This window comes from Balaenoptera ricei, chromosome 20 (genome assembly GCF_028023285.1).
Source record: "Balaenoptera ricei isolate mBalRic1 chromosome 20, mBalRic1.hap2, whole genome shotgun sequence".
Classification (NCBI taxonomy): Eukaryota; Metazoa; Chordata; class Mammalia; order Artiodactyla; family Balaenopteridae; genus Balaenoptera; species Balaenoptera ricei.
Genome location: NC_082658.1, coordinates 17,999,304 through 18,016,177, shown reverse-complemented (window position 1 = coordinate 18,016,177; position 16,874 = coordinate 17,999,304). Strand labels below are relative to the sequence as shown.

The 16,874-nt window shown below is 47.3% G+C and overlaps 1 protein-coding gene across 3 annotated transcripts in view; it reads right to left on the bottom strand.

Annotated features, from left to right (window-relative positions):
- Positions 1-11,618, bottom strand: part of SOCS7 (suppressor of cytokine signaling 7) — a 33,896-nt gene extending 22,278 nt beyond the window's left edge. For all 3 annotated transcript variants that reach the window (XM_059907517.1, XM_059907518.1, XM_059907519.1), the window contains exons 1-2: positions 10,489-11,618; positions 2,233-2,297 (exon numbers count right to left, since the gene is read on the bottom strand). In XM_059907517.1, coding sequence (XP_059763500.1) covers positions 2,233-2,297; positions 10,489-11,453 — 1,030 coding nt within the window. In that variant the 5' untranslated portion in view covers positions 11,454-11,618. The remainder of the gene's footprint in view (positions 1-2,232; positions 2,298-10,488) is intronic.
- Between the last annotated feature and the right edge of the window lie 5,256 nt (positions 11,619-16,874).

Genomic DNA, 16,874 nt, shown 5'->3' with positions numbered 1-16,874 from the left:
GCTAGAGAGGTCCATGGCTCTCAGAAAGCTCAAAATCTAATGCTCCTTGGCTGGAGTCCCCCCCCCCCCCGCCCCCACCCAAAAAAAACCACCTGAGAAGTCAATTTTAAATTCCATCATTCCTTTACCCTGTTAAAGATCAAGGATCTTTAAGACAAAAACATGGGATTGACAGTTGAAAAGCCAACTAATCCTGGCTCTGCCACTGAGGATATAACCTTGAATAAGAGGTCTTCTTTATTCAAATAGAACCCACACCATTTATTTTTTACAGATTTGTATACCAATTTTTGCCTCGGAGAGCAAGGCAAGCAGCTTGTTACAAGCCCAAATGGACATGGAAAGCAAGTGCCATTAAAATGTAAGAACTGTTAAGCTGAATGCAGATAAAGGTCCCAATGTTAGCTCCGACTTCTTCCTAAATGGCTTTCCACATTTAGATTTTCCAGGATATTCACTCATAAGAGAACCAACCATTTCAGATATCCATTAATTCCTAATAGTTGAGGCTACAAAGGCCGAAAAGTGCATTTACAACCCTAATAATTTACTTCCACAGTCAGCCAAAAGTCAGGCACATGGTTTCCTTACTTCCCAGCATGTCACGCAGTTCTGTTCTCTGCCATATACACTCCTTCTTGCCACCCAACCCCATCTAACCTCTCTCCACTTGAATCACCAGAGAACGAAGGGTATTTTATCAACAAAAGGTTGACAGCCAAGAATAAGTTTGTTTTGGTAGGTCTGATCCACAAGTCAGAATTTGGGATTTCTGTAATTTGGCCCTTAGGGTGTTATTTCCAACACCTTTTTCTTATTTAGGAAGCTGAATTACCCCTCAGCTAGAATTTTAATGTTTCCCAGTTAAGAAAATGAGGTAACAAATATCTCTAAAAGGCCAGGAGCTGGGTTTTCAGAATCTAATATGGTTTTTTTAACAAAGGTCTTGAACACTAATTAAGATAAGCAGAAAAGCTCTTACAAAAGTCATCAGTGGAAGTTCTAGGAACTCATCACACAGCTTAATGACTGAGGGCCTAGCTTCCCAGAGCAATGCAATGAGCCCAGGTTTCCTGAAGGGTCAGAGAGGTCTAGATTGTAGGCACTTAAAGGATGTAATTCAAGAGAGCTAAGCCTCTTTGAAATAAGAACATGGAACCTGAAACTACAAATGTGGGTTTCACTACTTTAAAAGGGAAACAACTACTAACTAGAAAGACATTCTGCTACAGGATAAGATCCTTTAATTCTCTGCTTGGGATAAGAACAGAGGGGATATGAACAGAGAACCTCCTTCTCCACCTGTGCCTATTGCAGGCACCAACTCACCTGTCCTGACAGCTCACAGCAGTCTACCCAGTGATGGGGGTTCCACTAGCCTGCTTAACATTTTCCTGGAAATGTCCAGTCCCAGATCATAATTCTTGCAATCATCTTTTTTGAGGGACACAGTATCCAAAAGAGTTTGAAATTGGGATTCGGTTTAAAGGTTTCTCAGCCATGCCCAGTGAAGAGCACTCAGTTTCTGAGATTTGAGGCTGTGTGCTCCAGACTTCCTTTTCTACAGCTCATTCAAGCAGGAGCTTCACACCTGACTCACATAACAAAAGGTCTCCCTCTCAGAAAAAGCTCCCCTTTAAAGGAGAAGGCAAAAGGATATTTGACAGCTTTCCTACTTTAGCAACTGTGTTCCCTGCTGCAAGAGGAGAGACTTAAATTAGATCCAATGAAGAACTCTTTAACAGCTGCAAGAACTGCTAGCCCCTAAAATGGGTAAGACAAGAGTTCATGTGATCCCCTTTGCCCAAAGTCGTTAAAAATAGACCAGATCATCATGGATCATGTTTATTAGATAATCCATGAACTCCCTTGGAAGCAGGGACAGGAATTGTATGACTTTTGGGGAGTCCTTTATGCGCTATGAGCCTATAAATTTGTAATTCCTAGTTTTAATTTATATGTGATGACCCTGAACTAAAGCCTGCATAACTGCCAGGGACACCTAATTACCAGCAAGCAGTCTCTACCTCAAACTATAAAGCATCCAAAGTCAAGAATACATTTCACACCATAAAAATAGCCTCACCCCAAACCCAGCAGGCACGAAATGAAGAAAATAACTGCAGACATGCTTGAAGCTCCCTCTGAGACACATCTGCAAGTGTTTCCTGACTCGTCTCAGAACACTCGTGCTTTCAGATGTCAGAAGAAAAAGAAAGAGATCACCCTTACCTGTGAACAGGGGGCTGAAGGAGACTGGAGAAAAGGCACTTTGAGTTCTTGTCAACCTGGGTTTCCTGAGGGGTGAGAAGCACACAGAGAATGAGCTGCAGAATGAACACACATGCATTTAAATCACTGCAACAACAACAACAACAACAACAACAACAAATCACTGCAACACTCCATTCCAGATGCACCAAAAAACAAAGCAAACCCTAGTCGTTGTCAGCCACACTTCTGTAATAAAGCCTAAAATTTAAAGGGGGGAGAATAAAATAATTAAGGCAATTCCTAAATAGATTTGGCTACAGAATTCAGCAGCCTACAAAGCAATAAGAAATCTCTTTGGAGCTTTCCATACCCATCACATTAAAAGACTAAAACATCTTGAGTGGTAACTAGTAAGTCCATTTCTAGAGGAAGCAAGTCGGACACAGAGTTGATTTTCAAATGGGAGCCAAGAAAAAGGTTCTTGACCTGAACAGGTGCCACCTCAGAGCACCAGCTTTCCCTCTGGGCCTGCTCCTAGGAGCAGGAGGTCCCAAAATGAACCAGGCAAGATTGCTGGACTTGAGAACAGCACTATAGGATACACATGCAATCTTCAACCAGTAAGAACTCTGATTTTTGCAAAATGCCTCCAAGCCATAGGTCAAAGCCAAAGGGGAGCCTCTTCAAGTTAGGAGCTGTGCCTGGTACCCAAAGAAGACGGCCTCTTCCCCTTTCTGAGCTGCCAGTCACAGCACTCCCCCCAGGACTGCTCCTGATACTGCTCCCAAACCAGCTGGAAAACCCAGATCTCCAGTGAAGACACACCAAAGGTCACTTCACTTTGCACCAGTTTCACCTGGCTTTTGGGCGAGAAATGAAAGAAATGCAAAAGACTCTGACAAAGACTTTCTGGCTAGAAATGTGCTGAGCTCAAAAATCTCACCTCAGAATGACTGAATTGACTAAAAGGGAAAGAAGTTGTGGAGGTGATGAAAATATGCTATACCTTGATTGTGGCAGAGGTTATGATTTTGACATTTGCCAAAATTAATAGAACTGAGCAACTTTAAAAAGGTGAATTTTAGGTGGTATATAAATGATATCTCAACAAATCAGCCTTAAAAAAAAAATTCTACCACCAAATTAAGTGCCTGACTGACTCCACACCTTGTAGCTGGCTCACTTTCCAAAATTACTCTCACCCAAAGGCTGAAATAAAACTTCAACTTCACCAATAGATGGGGGCAGAAGTAAAGAAAATCCAAAATGAAATCCTATTTTAAAATATTTGACTTTGGAATATCTTTATTCATTTATGTTTTAACAGAGATGTCTGTGCTTCTCAGAACTCACTTCAAACAGAATTTCAAAACCATACTGTGAAGACCTTACTCAGAAATAGCCAAGACGCCGGATTCCCTCTCCTGACCTGTCTCACACGCCCTCTGCAGCCACCTCCATGCTGAGACTTGAGAAGTCTGATGATGGTGCCCACTGTCAACGCCCCGCCCACAGCACACACAGGAGAGGTGGCTGCATCAGAACAAGACGCAAGCACGCACAGTCTCTCTATTTATAAAAGTTGCTCATGGCAGTCTGCAGCTTAGTCGCAACACTCCAAAGGGCTGAAATGGAAAGTTAATTCCACTGGACATTAACTTTAAGACTGAAGAGCTTTCAAGCTGATTTTTATTCAGTAACTTGTGGATACAACATTAAACTCAGCAAGCAGAAACCTAAAGCACTGGCCTTTCGAAGGGTTCACACCTCAGCCATTTGGCGGTTTGCCTCTTTTCAAAGGAAGCTGCGTTACTCTGCCATCTGTCCACACTGGGGACGAGCCTCCTCAGTGCCAAGCACTGAAGAACAGCAGTACCCAAATGCACACATCTTGCGGAGGCCTTCTCACTCCAGCTCATCTTCTCCTCGCCCCTGGCATTTTGAAGAAAATCATAGTTTCTAGGATCTAGAAAAAGAAATACATACGACTCTAAACCCAGGCAGAGCCATTTGAGAGCCCTAGGATGGCTTTTTCTGGCAAATAAGGAAGGTTAGAGGAGTAGAAGGTCTAAGAGGCTGAAAGGCTAATAATAAATATGAGTGCTTCCTTCTCTCTTTGGGGAGATATTGTCTAACTGAAAATCCAAAACAGTTTCTGTCTCAAGGATCCTGAGAGCATTCTAATGGCAGTCATTCATGAAAAAACCAATCTAGACAACTATAAAAAACAAAGCAAGTGAATGATGAACATAAAATTGAGGATGGTGGTTGGTTACATGGGGGAGGGGGAGATGTAATCAGGAAGTAACACACAGGGGTCTTCAAAGGTACTGATGACATTCTATTTTTTAAGCTTAGTGATGGTTACCTAGGTATACATTTCATTATTATTATTGTACATACACTTTATACATCTCTTCTTGTATATACGAAACATTTAAAATGATAACCATTCTAAGCTGGATGTGCTGTTTTTTGGAAAGCAACATGAATGACACGGCTCCAGATACCATTTTTTTGTTTGTTTGTTTTTGTTTTTTTTTTTTGTTTTTGTTTTTTTTTAATTTTATTTATTTATTTATTTATTTATTATTTTTGGCTGTGTTGGGTCTTCGTTTCTGTGCGAGGGCTTTCTCTAGTTGCGGCGAGCGGGGGCCACTCTTCATCGCGGTGCGCGGGCCTCTCACTATCGCGGCCTCTCTTGTTGCGGAGCACAGACTCCAGACGCGCAGGCTCTGGAGTTGTGGCTCACGGGCCTAGTTGCTCCGCGGCATTTGGGATCTTCCCAGACCAGGGCTCGAACCCGTGTCCCCTGCATTAGCAGGCAGATTCTCAACCACTGCGCCACCAGGGAAGCCCCAGATACCATTTTTAACTAACCCTTCTATACTACATTCCCATGTTATTCTATTCCTCCCCAGACCACCTTGACAAGCATTAGGGTACAAAGTTAAGCCACTGTAACTCTGCCAGTGGGCCACTTGCATCTTAGCAGCAGAAAGACCTGACGGGTGGTGTGGGGTAGGACTTGGTGGGCTATGCCTCAGATGGCAGAACAAGACAGGGGCAGCAGAAGACCTTAGGTAAAGGTCTTCTCTGAGGCAAGTAGTCCTTTGTGTCAGCTATACACTGCTTGTGCTGCAGGTAACAAAGAGATAGAATGCCTCTGTCCATTTCCACTCTGCAAATTACTAACTGTATGGCAACAGATCTGTGGGATAAAAGGAGTTCATTAGACTAGACAGTCTGACAACACATTGATATAACCACTGGCCACTTTTCAAATTCCTTGAAGCCTAAAATATAAACAATGAAATAGTAACGCTCTCCCTCTCTTGTCCATAAATCCCCTCTACGGTGTCCTAAGACTTACACATGTCCCTTTCTAACTTCTAAAGTAGGATGTCCAAATATCAGGTTTTGCGGCCACAATTTACCTCTGCCCCTGCTAAAGCACACGGTGCCAAGTCAGCCAGCCTGTGCCATTTCCAACACATCATAAGCCAGTGTCTGTTCATGAGCTACAGGCACAAAAACCACATGTTCATTTTTAGTTCCAATACACAGACATCTGTGCAACAAGGTCAGATCTGAAACTCCACCATAAACCAACTAAAGAACCTATGAAGGGAACTTCCAGAGAAAAGCCCAGAGGTGTAGCCCAAGGTCTAAAACCTTAGGAATGATGTCAGTGGGCAAAATGTTAAGAAGTAAAAGACACAAGACTCAAATGGACAGAGATTTCTGAAGCCAGGTTGCTCATTCCAAAAGAGAGCTTGTCAACCACAACCACTTCATGGAAAAATAGTTAAAAAGATCAACAGAATATGGACCCAAAACCCAAACATAAAGTCAGACCCTCCTTGGGACTTCCCTGGTGGCACAGTGGTTAAGAATCTGCCTGCCAATTCAGGGGACACAGGTTCGAGCCCTGGTCCTGGGAAGATCCCACACGCTGCCAACTAAGCCCGTGCGCCACAACTACTGAGCCTGCGCACTGAGCTCTGAGAAGCCCGCACACCGCGACGAAGAGTGCCCACTCTCCACAACTAGAGAAAGCCTGCACGCAGCAACGAAGACCCAATGCAGCCAATAAATAAATAATTAAAAAAATAAAAACACTTGGAGTTTAAAAAAAAAATCAGACCCTCCTCACCACACCATAAAATCATTTTGCTCTCAGCATGTCATGCTCTTTCTCAAAAAGACCCCTTAGACCTGAAGACCCAAGAAAACAGAGAAAAGGGTTTCTCATATCTGCCAGGTCTGTCCACGACAGCAGGGCCCCAAATTGATGCCAAGGGAGCCTGCCTCTCTTTCCAGAATTGAATCTTTTTTCCCAGATAGGAAACCACTACAGAACTGTTCTCCATTTTTCCACCTCACAGCTATGAAGACTGCCAGTAATATCCTCAACTGGTAAGTAGGAAAAAAACAAACCTTGAGAAATGAACAAGACACCCATTTCCAACCAAGTATGCATTATGTGATGATTCAAAAAAGTAGGATCAAATGCTATTTCTCACCAAACACAAAGGAAGACAATCAGCTAAACATATGTGAAACAGACAAGGGAACTTCACTGGTTTTCCTGAAATAGCAATCCTATATAACACTGAAGCCCACGGGCATCAAGCCCAGCTCTCTGAATTCCAACATATGTGTGTTACACGGCCTAGCCCAGTTCTCCAGAACAGAAACCTGATTAGCTGGTGGGCCCATTTCTTCCTTCACTTCAAAAGAGTTCTCTAAGCTAACTCATACTAGACCTAAGACTCTGTATATCCAGGAAGGTCAACTTAGCAGACTCTAAAGCATCTGAAAGGAACTAAAGTTTGCTTAATGTTAAAATATGGAAACTGTTAAGCCTTATTAATGATTGTAGGGGGACTTCCCTGGAGGTCCAGTGGTTAAGACTCAGTGCTCCGGGCTTCCCTGGTGGCGCAGTGGTTAAGAATACGCCTGCCAATGCAGGGGACATGGGCTTGAGCCCTAGTCTGGAAAGATCCCACATGCCGTGGAATGACTAAGCCTGTGCGCCACAACTACCGACCCTGTGATCTAGAGCACGCGAGCCACAACTACTGAACCCGTGAGCCACAACTACTGAAGCCCATGCGCCTAGAGCCCATGCTCCGCAACAAGAGAAGCCACCGCGATGAGAAGCCCGTGCACCGCAACGAAGAGTAGCCCCCGCTCGCCGCAACTAGAGAAAGCCCATGCGCAGCAACGAAGACCCAACGCAGCCAAAAAAAAAAAAAGAATCCTCCTGCCAATGCAGGGGACACGGGTTCGAGCCCTGGTCCGGGAAGATCCCACATGCCGCAGAGCAACTAAGCCCACGTGCCACAACTACTGAGCCCGCGTGCCACAACTACTGAAGCCCGTGTGTCTATAGCCCGTGCTCCACAACAAGAGAAGCCACTGCAGTGAGAAGCCAGCACACCACAACGAAGAGTAGCCCCCGCTCACCGCAACTAGAGAAAGCCCCCATGCAGCAACGAAGAGCCAGCGCAGCCATACATACATACATACATATGTACCTACATAAATAAATAAAAAGACTCTGTGCTTCCACCACAGGGGGCGCAGGTTCTATCCCTGGTGAGGGAACTAAGATCCCACATGCCGTGCGGCACGGCCAAAAAAATAAATAAATAAAATCAAATTTAAAAATGATTGTAGGAGGTACTTTCTAGTGATAGCTGTGGGGAAGGTAAATGCTGAGAAGAGCAAAGAGAATCATGCCCAGAGGTTACTGTAAAAGCCCCAAATTATACAGCAAAGACTGCAGAGACTCGTAATCAACTCCAACAATAAGAAGGCAGGCATATACCTTCTGGCAAAAGACTGACATTTCTCATGGTTTCCAGCTCCTACCAATCAAAACAAGAGCACAAGCTAAAAATCCAAACTTATCCTTCCTCCCAACAGGGCGGACTTACTAAGGAGGTGCAGATCCATAGAAATCACAACTACCCTGGCCAGACTTATCAAGCTTCTCACAGCTGCGAGGCTGCCAGCAAGACTGGCACATAGTAAGCTGTGGAAAAGCTAACAAGAAAATCTAACAGCACCAAATCCTAAGCACTTAAAAAAAAAAAAATCACCAGTTTCAATCTTACTACTTTTCCTCCAAAAGCACAAAATATTCCATCTCAATTTCTCTTGTCTTCACTCTATTCCTATAAGGACAGGAACAAGACAGGAATCACTCCCATTTTACAGATTAAAAAAAGGGGGAAGTATGAAGAAGACAAAATTGGCCCGCATCCCACAGCTGATGCTGGAGTCCTACATGGAATCTAAATGTTCACATTCTCTGTACAACATGCTGCCTCCTAACTGCAGTCAACCAAACGTTCATACATGAATACCTAGCTCTTCTCCAATTCATCAGAAAAAGCTCTTGGACCAAAAAATGTAATTCTCCAGTGCCCTGAACTAAGCTTCTTTGCAGAGCTACAGCCCAATTTGCTCTGCAGTAGAAATCTGTATTGTGCTTAGTGTGAGGGTTGGTCACAGAGCAGCCAATGACCGTTAAATTCTGCTTCCAAATGCAAAAAACCATATAATGTTATATGCCTTTTCCTCCTCCTAATCTATTAGACGTAGCAGCTAATTTCACGCCATACCTCCTATGTGGCGTCTCTGGAATCTTAGACCAAGTCCTGGTCAATATGGAACAAAGGCAAGACAAACCACAAGAAAACTAGCAATCTATCCTATGTCATTACCCACAGCTTCAATCCTGCCCTCCCCCCAGCTGATGAAAATTTCATCTACACTGGTTACGTGGAGCATCGAATGCAGAGCCTACCACAAAAAAGCTGCTTCCGCAGCCACACTTTTCCGGACCTGAGCTCCCAGCGTGAGTTCATTGGGAGGCAAATGTGGAAACATACATCTACCTGAAGGGGCAACACGCGTCAACCTACTGATTTCCTCAGGATCTCTGGGTTTGGTCTGATCCCCAAGATAAGCCCCTGGCCCAGCTGTTCAGAAAAGGCAACAAAGTCAAACTGACCAAGGGAATTCCCTGGAGGTCCAGCGGTTAGGACTCTGCGCTTCCACTGCAGGGGGCACAGGTTCCATCCCTGGTCAGGGAACTGAGACTCCCCCGTGCCACATGGCAAAAACAAAAAAACAAACAAACAAAAAAACTGACCCCACACTTTCCTCTTGAAGTACAAGTTCCTTTGAAAGGATGAGTGGTTTCCAGTCCAGATCACACCTTAGGACCGACTAGGGAGCTTTTTAAAAATTCAAATTCTTGGCCCTCTGATCTTTTCCCAAAGCTCCCCACATGATTCTGGTGAACAGTCGTTCTCAATTTATCTGTTTACCTGTTTTTCAGCCTTGGGTTGTGGCTACCAGTGCATCTCATGAATCCATCACATGAGCTGCACCAAAACCAATTCCAATCTTTCTAAGAACCCACTCAACAGTGCAAACCACAATGGCAGTTACCACAAGGGAAGTCTCATTTCATTGACACAAAAGTTGACAGCTTTTCTAAACCGATGTACAAATCTAACACTGGATGTCAGAGAGCCGTCCACCCTTCAGAAATGCAGGGAAAAAATGTTTAAGTTTGGAATTTTCATCAATTGGCCTAGAACTCATGTACTAATGTACATGAGTATATCTCATACTTAGACTTCTCATGTGGGTTTGAGAGCAAGGCTATTTTCTATTCTCACAGTGGTCAGCATACAGGCTTGAGATACCAAGTATATCTAAGAAACCAACCAAGAAAACATTAAAACTTTGAACAGAGATGCCCAACTGACTGCTGGCCTACAACTACACAGGTCTGTCACATCATCTGCACGCCTGAGTGTGAAGGGGGTGCTGGTACATAGAAAGAATAAGCAAGGTGGTCGAACACAACACCAACGTTTTGCCCCAAAGGCTACACCTTTCCAGCAAGCCCCCTGCCAGGGGTAATGGTAGACAGACACCTTGGAAAAACTTTAAAAGCTGGGCCAGGGTGGGCGTGGGGGGAGGGATGGTTTGGAATCATCGCCCAACTAGAGAGAGGCTAACCAGCTGATAAGTGTCACCGCGGGAGTGAATTCTTAGAGTGAAGGCTGCTCCCACAATCAGCTCTGACCTAATGGGCAATGTCACCACCTTTCGCCCCAAGTCTCCGCCTCCTTATGAAGACCATATCTTAAGAACTGTCAGGATCGTGTTAGCAGTAGAATAAAAGGGACATGAAACAAGAAAAGGAATTGTCAGCCAGCCCCACCGCCCCCCAGCCGGTCTCACCTCCCCGCGTCCAGTTCCCGGCCCGCAAAGCCTCCCACGTCTGTCAGGCTCGCAGCTGAAGCAGCCAGCTCTCCGGAAGGCCTCTTGCCGGCCCCATCCCCACCGCCGGAGCCACCGTTGCAGCTCTTCGTGCGGAAGAGGCGACTGAGGCGGATTTTGAGGGAGCTCTTCCGAGAAGGGCCCGCGAGCGGCCGGAGGGGCCCAGGAGGAGGCGGGGGTGGGGGAGCTTGCTGCTGCTCCCCTCTACTCAAGCGCCCTGGAGGGACCAAGTCCTGCACCGGGAAGGGCACCGGGGGTAATTCAGGGCCCGGGGGCTGCAGCAGAAGCCGGCCGCCCCCTCCTCCTCCGCGGCCCGGGCTGCTGGGCTCCTCTTCCGAGCAGCTGTTAGTCTCCAGGCTCTCGGCCTCCGACTCCAAGCCTTCCAGGACCAGCAGCGCGTCGCTCGTTTCCGTGGGGTCCTCCCCGGCCTGCGGGGCGGCAGCAGGCGGCTGGGGCTGCGGAGGGGGCGGCTGCGGGGGGCACGGGCACGGGCAGCAACCCCCGCCGACCGTCTTGACCCCGGGCCCCGCAGGCTGCCCGAGCCCCAGAGCCGCCAACTGCGCCTCTAGTCCAGCCGCCGGGCCCCAGGTCCGCTCGAGCGCCAACCCCGGCGGCAGGGCCTTGGGGTCCAGGGCACAGCGGTGCCGAGGACACAGCAGTTCCGAGGGTCCCGGCTCCCGGGCCGCCTCCGCGTCCTCCTCCTCCGGCGGCCGACCCACGTTGCGGAACACCATCAGCTGAGGCGGCCGGGAGCCCCGCGGGCCCGGCCGCGCGAGGAAGGGTGGCGGCGCGGGGCCATGGCCCGGGGGCGGCGGCGGCGGGCCTGGCTCGGGGGCCGCCTCTCCATAGCCGAGCAGGCGGCTCAGGACGCGGTACGAAGCGGCCGCCGCCGCCGCCTCACCATCCCGGAGCTCGGCCCCCTGCATCGGGGAGAGGGAGGGAGGGCGGGCGGCTGGGAGCCGGGCTGGGGTGGGGACTAGGCCGGGCCCCTCCGGAGCCCCGCCCGCCGCGGCCCCCGGAACGACAGTGCTACGGCCGCCGCGGCCTCTGCCTCATAGAGGGGGCGGGGGGCGCGCGGAGCCCAGCGCGAGCCCACCCTGCGCGGCGCCGCCGAGCACCGCCCCCGATGCGTCACTTCCGGGTGATGGTGGCCACGCCCCTTCCCCAGGGCGTGCTCGTGCCGGCCTCTCCGAAGAGTGACGTTACGCGGGGCCTGGGCCGCTATTGGCCGTGAGCTGCTTCTCGCCTAGCCTTTAGTCCGGTACCCCGACCCTGGTTTTTCACTTCCCGGGCTCTCAGGCCGAAGCCACCCTTCCGGATAAGGTGGGGTGGCCCTGGAAAGCTTGGTCTAGTCCTGGAAGAGAGCTGCTGGCCTTGGGAGGACAGTACCTTTGGCTCTGGTCCCGCCTATGCCGCTTGCGATGTGTGACCGTGGCCAAGTCGTTTGTTCATTGACTAACTGTATGCCAACCGCCTTGGCATACAGTGAATATTTATGGAGTGACACATGAATAACATGTTCTAGACCCAGTGCTGTGCTGATAAATGTTGAACAGCCGACTGTCGGGAGAAAAGGGGAATGTATGCATATATATAGGTACATAAGGATGTGTAGCACAGAATTTACAAATAATAATGTACATTTGCAGATTCCTTACAACCAATTTATTCTCACAGAATGCTTTCACTGATTTTTTGCCCAACTGCTGTATGGGTAGCCAACCCGTGGTTTCAGTTGACCGGGGGATGTAATCGTGACATGGATGTTGGTTGATGTCCTCTGTGTCAATGTAAGAGGAAAGTGAATAAACAAAGACGTCTTACCTGTCAATTATGGGAGCAACTTCTTTGCTGAATAGGAAAACAATTTTCAAATACTGAAAGAATATTTCCTCAAGTTTTGTGCTATACAGAATGTAATGGCTACAGACATAACACATTCACTTAAAATCTGAATTATTTACATTTTCTCATCACTTTCTTAAATCTAGATTATCGACAAAACAATAAATCAAGTCCCTATTTGTAGCGCTTGCCGATTTCTATGGTGTAAATCTTCCCACCAAGGCTGATTTCAATCTACCATCTTGACTTTACTGAACACAGAGCATACTATTATGCAGTAGTTTCATACTATTATGTAGCAGATACAATAACACAAATAACCTCAAGAGCACAGGTAAATAATAACAGTAAAATTATTAGGAAGTGATGAGTTTTGAGAATGTATTAGCTTTGTTTTTAATATATTTAATGTTTGTATAATTTAATTTTTAATAGTTGGCTGTGTTTAGCAACTGGCTTGTAGGGAATTCCCTGGTGGTCCAGTAGTTAGGGCTCTATGCTCTCACTGCTGAAGGCCAGGGTTCAAGCCAAAAAAAAAAAAAAAAAAAAAACCAACTGGCTTGCAAAATTTATTCCACGCCCCCTGCAGTGGGAGTGCAAAGTCTTAACCACTGGACCACCAGGGAAGTCCCAAAATTTCTGAAATTTTAACAGTTGGCTTTCACAAACCTGTATGAGCCAGTTCCACAGTACCACTAGACCTCAGTTTTCTCATCTGCAAAATAGGGATAAGGATTGCTGCTTTGCTTACTTGCAGGCATGTTGTGAAGATCAAGTAAGTTCAAGCTTGTGTAGAGGAGGTGTGACTGGAGGCAGGGAGACCAGTTAGGAAACCATTGCAATCTTCCCATGAAGAGATGTTGAGGGATGCAAAGGATAAGGAGGAAGGATCAGCCAGCAGAACTTAACAACTTTAGTACCTGAAGGTGCATTTAGGGGAAGATGATCCAGGGTCTGCTATGAGTTCTACAGCCAGAGAGAACTTTAAAAAAAAAAATTTACTTATTTAGCTGCATCGGGTCTTAGTTGCAGCATGTGGGATCCTTAGCCACAGGCATGTGAACTCCTAGTTGTGGCATGTGGGATCCAGTTCCCCGACCAGGGATCGAACTCAGGGCCCCTGCATTGGGAGCACGGAGTCTTAGCCACTGGACCACCAGGGAAGTCCCCAGAGAGAACCTTTTAAAATGAATATTCACCAATAGCCTGTGATTATAACCCTTCATGGTTTCCCACTGTTCTTAGGCTAAAGACAAAACTCCTTAAGGAGGCCTATGGGGTCCTGTGTCATCAGACCCCCACCTCTCTGGTCTCATCTCCCACCAGGCTCCACCTTGTTTTCTCTGCCCTGCTGTTCCACTAGCCCTGTGTCAGGCTCAAAAACATGGCCATTGCATAAGCGATTCCCTTTTCTTCAAAGGATTTTTCCCTCCCTTTTTGCTTCATAAACTCCTACTCATCCTTCAAATTAAACTTACTTCTCTCTACCTCAGGGAAATCTCCCTGCCTGGGTACTTCCTCCTCACTGAGCTCCAAGACCACTCCTTTGTTGCACTTCATTGCACAGGTGTGATTTGTTATCTATCTGTGAGGTTATTTGATTAAAGTCTGTCTTCCCTATTAAGCTGTTAGCTCTGTGAGGGCAGGGGCTTCGTCTGCTTTTTGCCCATCATGGACTCTCCAATGCCAAGGACTGCCTGGCACGGAGTAGGCCCTTGATACGTAAGCATGGAATGGTTGTTCCATGCTTGTAAGAAGCTCCTGATACAAATTCATCTCTAATTCTGCACAACAGAATTAATAACCTCCCTTGCCCATGAAAAAACTGAAGAGTTACTTACCTAAGGTCACACAGTTCAAAAAGGTGAAGTGGAATTCAAAACCAACTCTGACTCCAAAGATTATATTTTCTACCCTCTCTCCAATACCTTTTAGGTGTTACTTAGGTTTCTGGAGAAAAGAAGAGAAATTGCTATAGGACCATAGCACACCGGAGGCCTAAGAAGACCACCCAAGATCCCTGGCTGTCTCTGGAAAACTCTGGCTCCAGAACAGGTTACCCCCACGAATGCAAGGTCTGTAAGCTCCGCAGCGCCCTCTACTGTCCAGCTACTTTCCTGGCCCCAGAGGGAGGCAGACCATGTCTGCCACCTGGGGTATCTCCACCTGCCCTGAGCACACAGAGGCACAGGGGGACACACACAGGCTCTTCCTAAGGCAGAGCAAGGAATGCTGCCTTTCTCCATTTCCTGAAATGTCCAGACCTATAGCCCAGTTCCTGGAAAAAATATTGAAAATTAAGCTCCAAGCAAAGGAAGTGTATCTTTGTATGAGCTGGATTTGTGTGTGTTTGTTGGGTAGGTTTTACGTCTACATATACCTGTTTCCTGAGGGCTATATAAGTGGTCCCTGCAGTGGTAGAACCCTAGTTTAAAAGGTTTGCAAAGAACAATTCAGAGAATCTAAACCAGTCTTGAGTTCACTCAGTCATTCAGCAATGGGCTAGACTTCAGTGATGAATGAGACAGGCACGGTCTCTGCCCCTCTAGAGCTTCCCATCTAGTTTTGAGTCCTAGTCATGCCATTTCCTGGACATATTACCAAGAGCAAATAATTAAACATCTTTGAACCTGTGTTTCATTTGTAAAAATAGGTCAGTAATAATCCCCCCTTGATAGAGCTGTTGTAGGGATTAAATGAAAACTTACACGCAAATGCTACAGCACTATTCGAACATTAGTTATTATTATGAAAAGCTTCTTGGGGGAAAAAACAACTGACTATTATGTCTTCACCCAAGGTGTTCTGTTGGCCCTGGACTAACAGTAACCGGTAATAATACCAAGAACGTGGAACGGAGCACTTGCTCACCCCACCCCACCCCCTACCATCCCTCTTTCTGTTGGCACACAGGAATCAGAGAGGCAATGGATGTGTGGATGTGTGATACAGGTCTGACCCCAGACCACTCGCTGGCTTTGTGGCCTTGAGGAGGTCACTTAGCTGACATTCGGTTTTAGCTTTCGTTTCCTTCTCTATTAGAGAAAGGTCTGGGATATAGGCACTCTTAGTTCTGACATCCTAGGGATTCTGTGGAGGTTTGTCCTCTAGCCCCCATCTCTTCCTCCACCCCTTACGTTCCCAGTGAAGGTTCCCAAGCAGAACTGTTGTTTGCAGAGGCCACCGGTAAAGCAAGAGAAGTTTTTAGCCATCACCACCCAGCCCTCCCTACATAAACTCAGAGATCTGGGACATCAGAGGTTTAAGAAGCGGGGATGGGGGCAAAGTGAGAAGGGGAGAAACTAACAGATAGCACATGCACATGGGGCCAAATCACTGGGTGAGCGATCAGCGATGGGAAAGTGGTGGAAGAGGGAGGGAGAGGAAGGCAGGGGCCTTGTTCCGTGGCTGACTTCCAAGAATCCACATCCTTCTGGATCCGAGGAGGCTGCCTCAGACAGTGCTAACTCTGAGTCTTCCAGTTATTGTGTCCGACAGAGGGAAGGATGTGAGGGGTAAGAAGACCTGGAAGAGCAAGAGAGGTTAGCCATGGTTTTCATGAAGAAAGGAAGAAGACAGGGCTTAGAATGACAAAATGAAGGTGGAAGAAGCAGAAGCAGAACCGTTCATTCTCTTCCCCCCTCCCCACCATGACCCCCTTACTCCGGGCAGTGGTTAACTCTGTGATGCAGGAGAAGGCGGGCTTCCCTGGCTGGGGAGGTGGAGACCTGGTGGAGGCTCCTGCTCTGTCACGAGCAACAGTGTGGTCCTAGGGAAGTCCCTTCACCTCTCCGGGCTATAGTTAGGTCTTCTTGAGGTCTCTAAGGATGAATAACAGAGTGATGGTGGGGGGTTTGATGGGGCACTGTAGGGGAATCAGAGCTCTGGGTTTGAGTCTCAACTCAAATGAAGCAGCTATGTGATCCTGGGTGAGTCTCTGAGCCTCACTGTCTGCATCTGTGAAATGGGGATAAGAATATTCAGCATAGGTGGGTTGGGGAAGAGTCATTGAGATAACGCACGTGAAAAACACTTTGTAAACTGCCACAGTCTGTACAAATATCAACTATGGTTCTATTGGGCTCTCTTGGGACTTCCCTGGTGGTCCAGTGGTTAAGACTCCACACTCCCCATGCAGGGGTCCTGGGTTCAATCCCTGGTCAGGGAATTTGACCCCACGTGCCGCAACTAAGAGGCTGCGTGGCGCAGCTAAGACCCGGCGCAGCCAGATAAATAAATAAATATATATTTTTCAAAAACCCTATACTTATTGGGCTCTCTTGCCCACCCCTCGCCAACCCCAATCTCAAATTCCAGTTCAGCAGCACGGTGTCGGGGGTACAGGCAGCTAGAGCAGATTGCCAGGAGCTGCAGCTTGGCCCTTTATCATGGCCGTCGAAATTGCTGCCAGGAGGCTGAGTGGAGCAGAGGGGTGGAGAGAGGGGCACAGGCTCATCTGCGGTTGCTATGGCGCCCCATCCCGGATTTGCCCATCTCTCCTA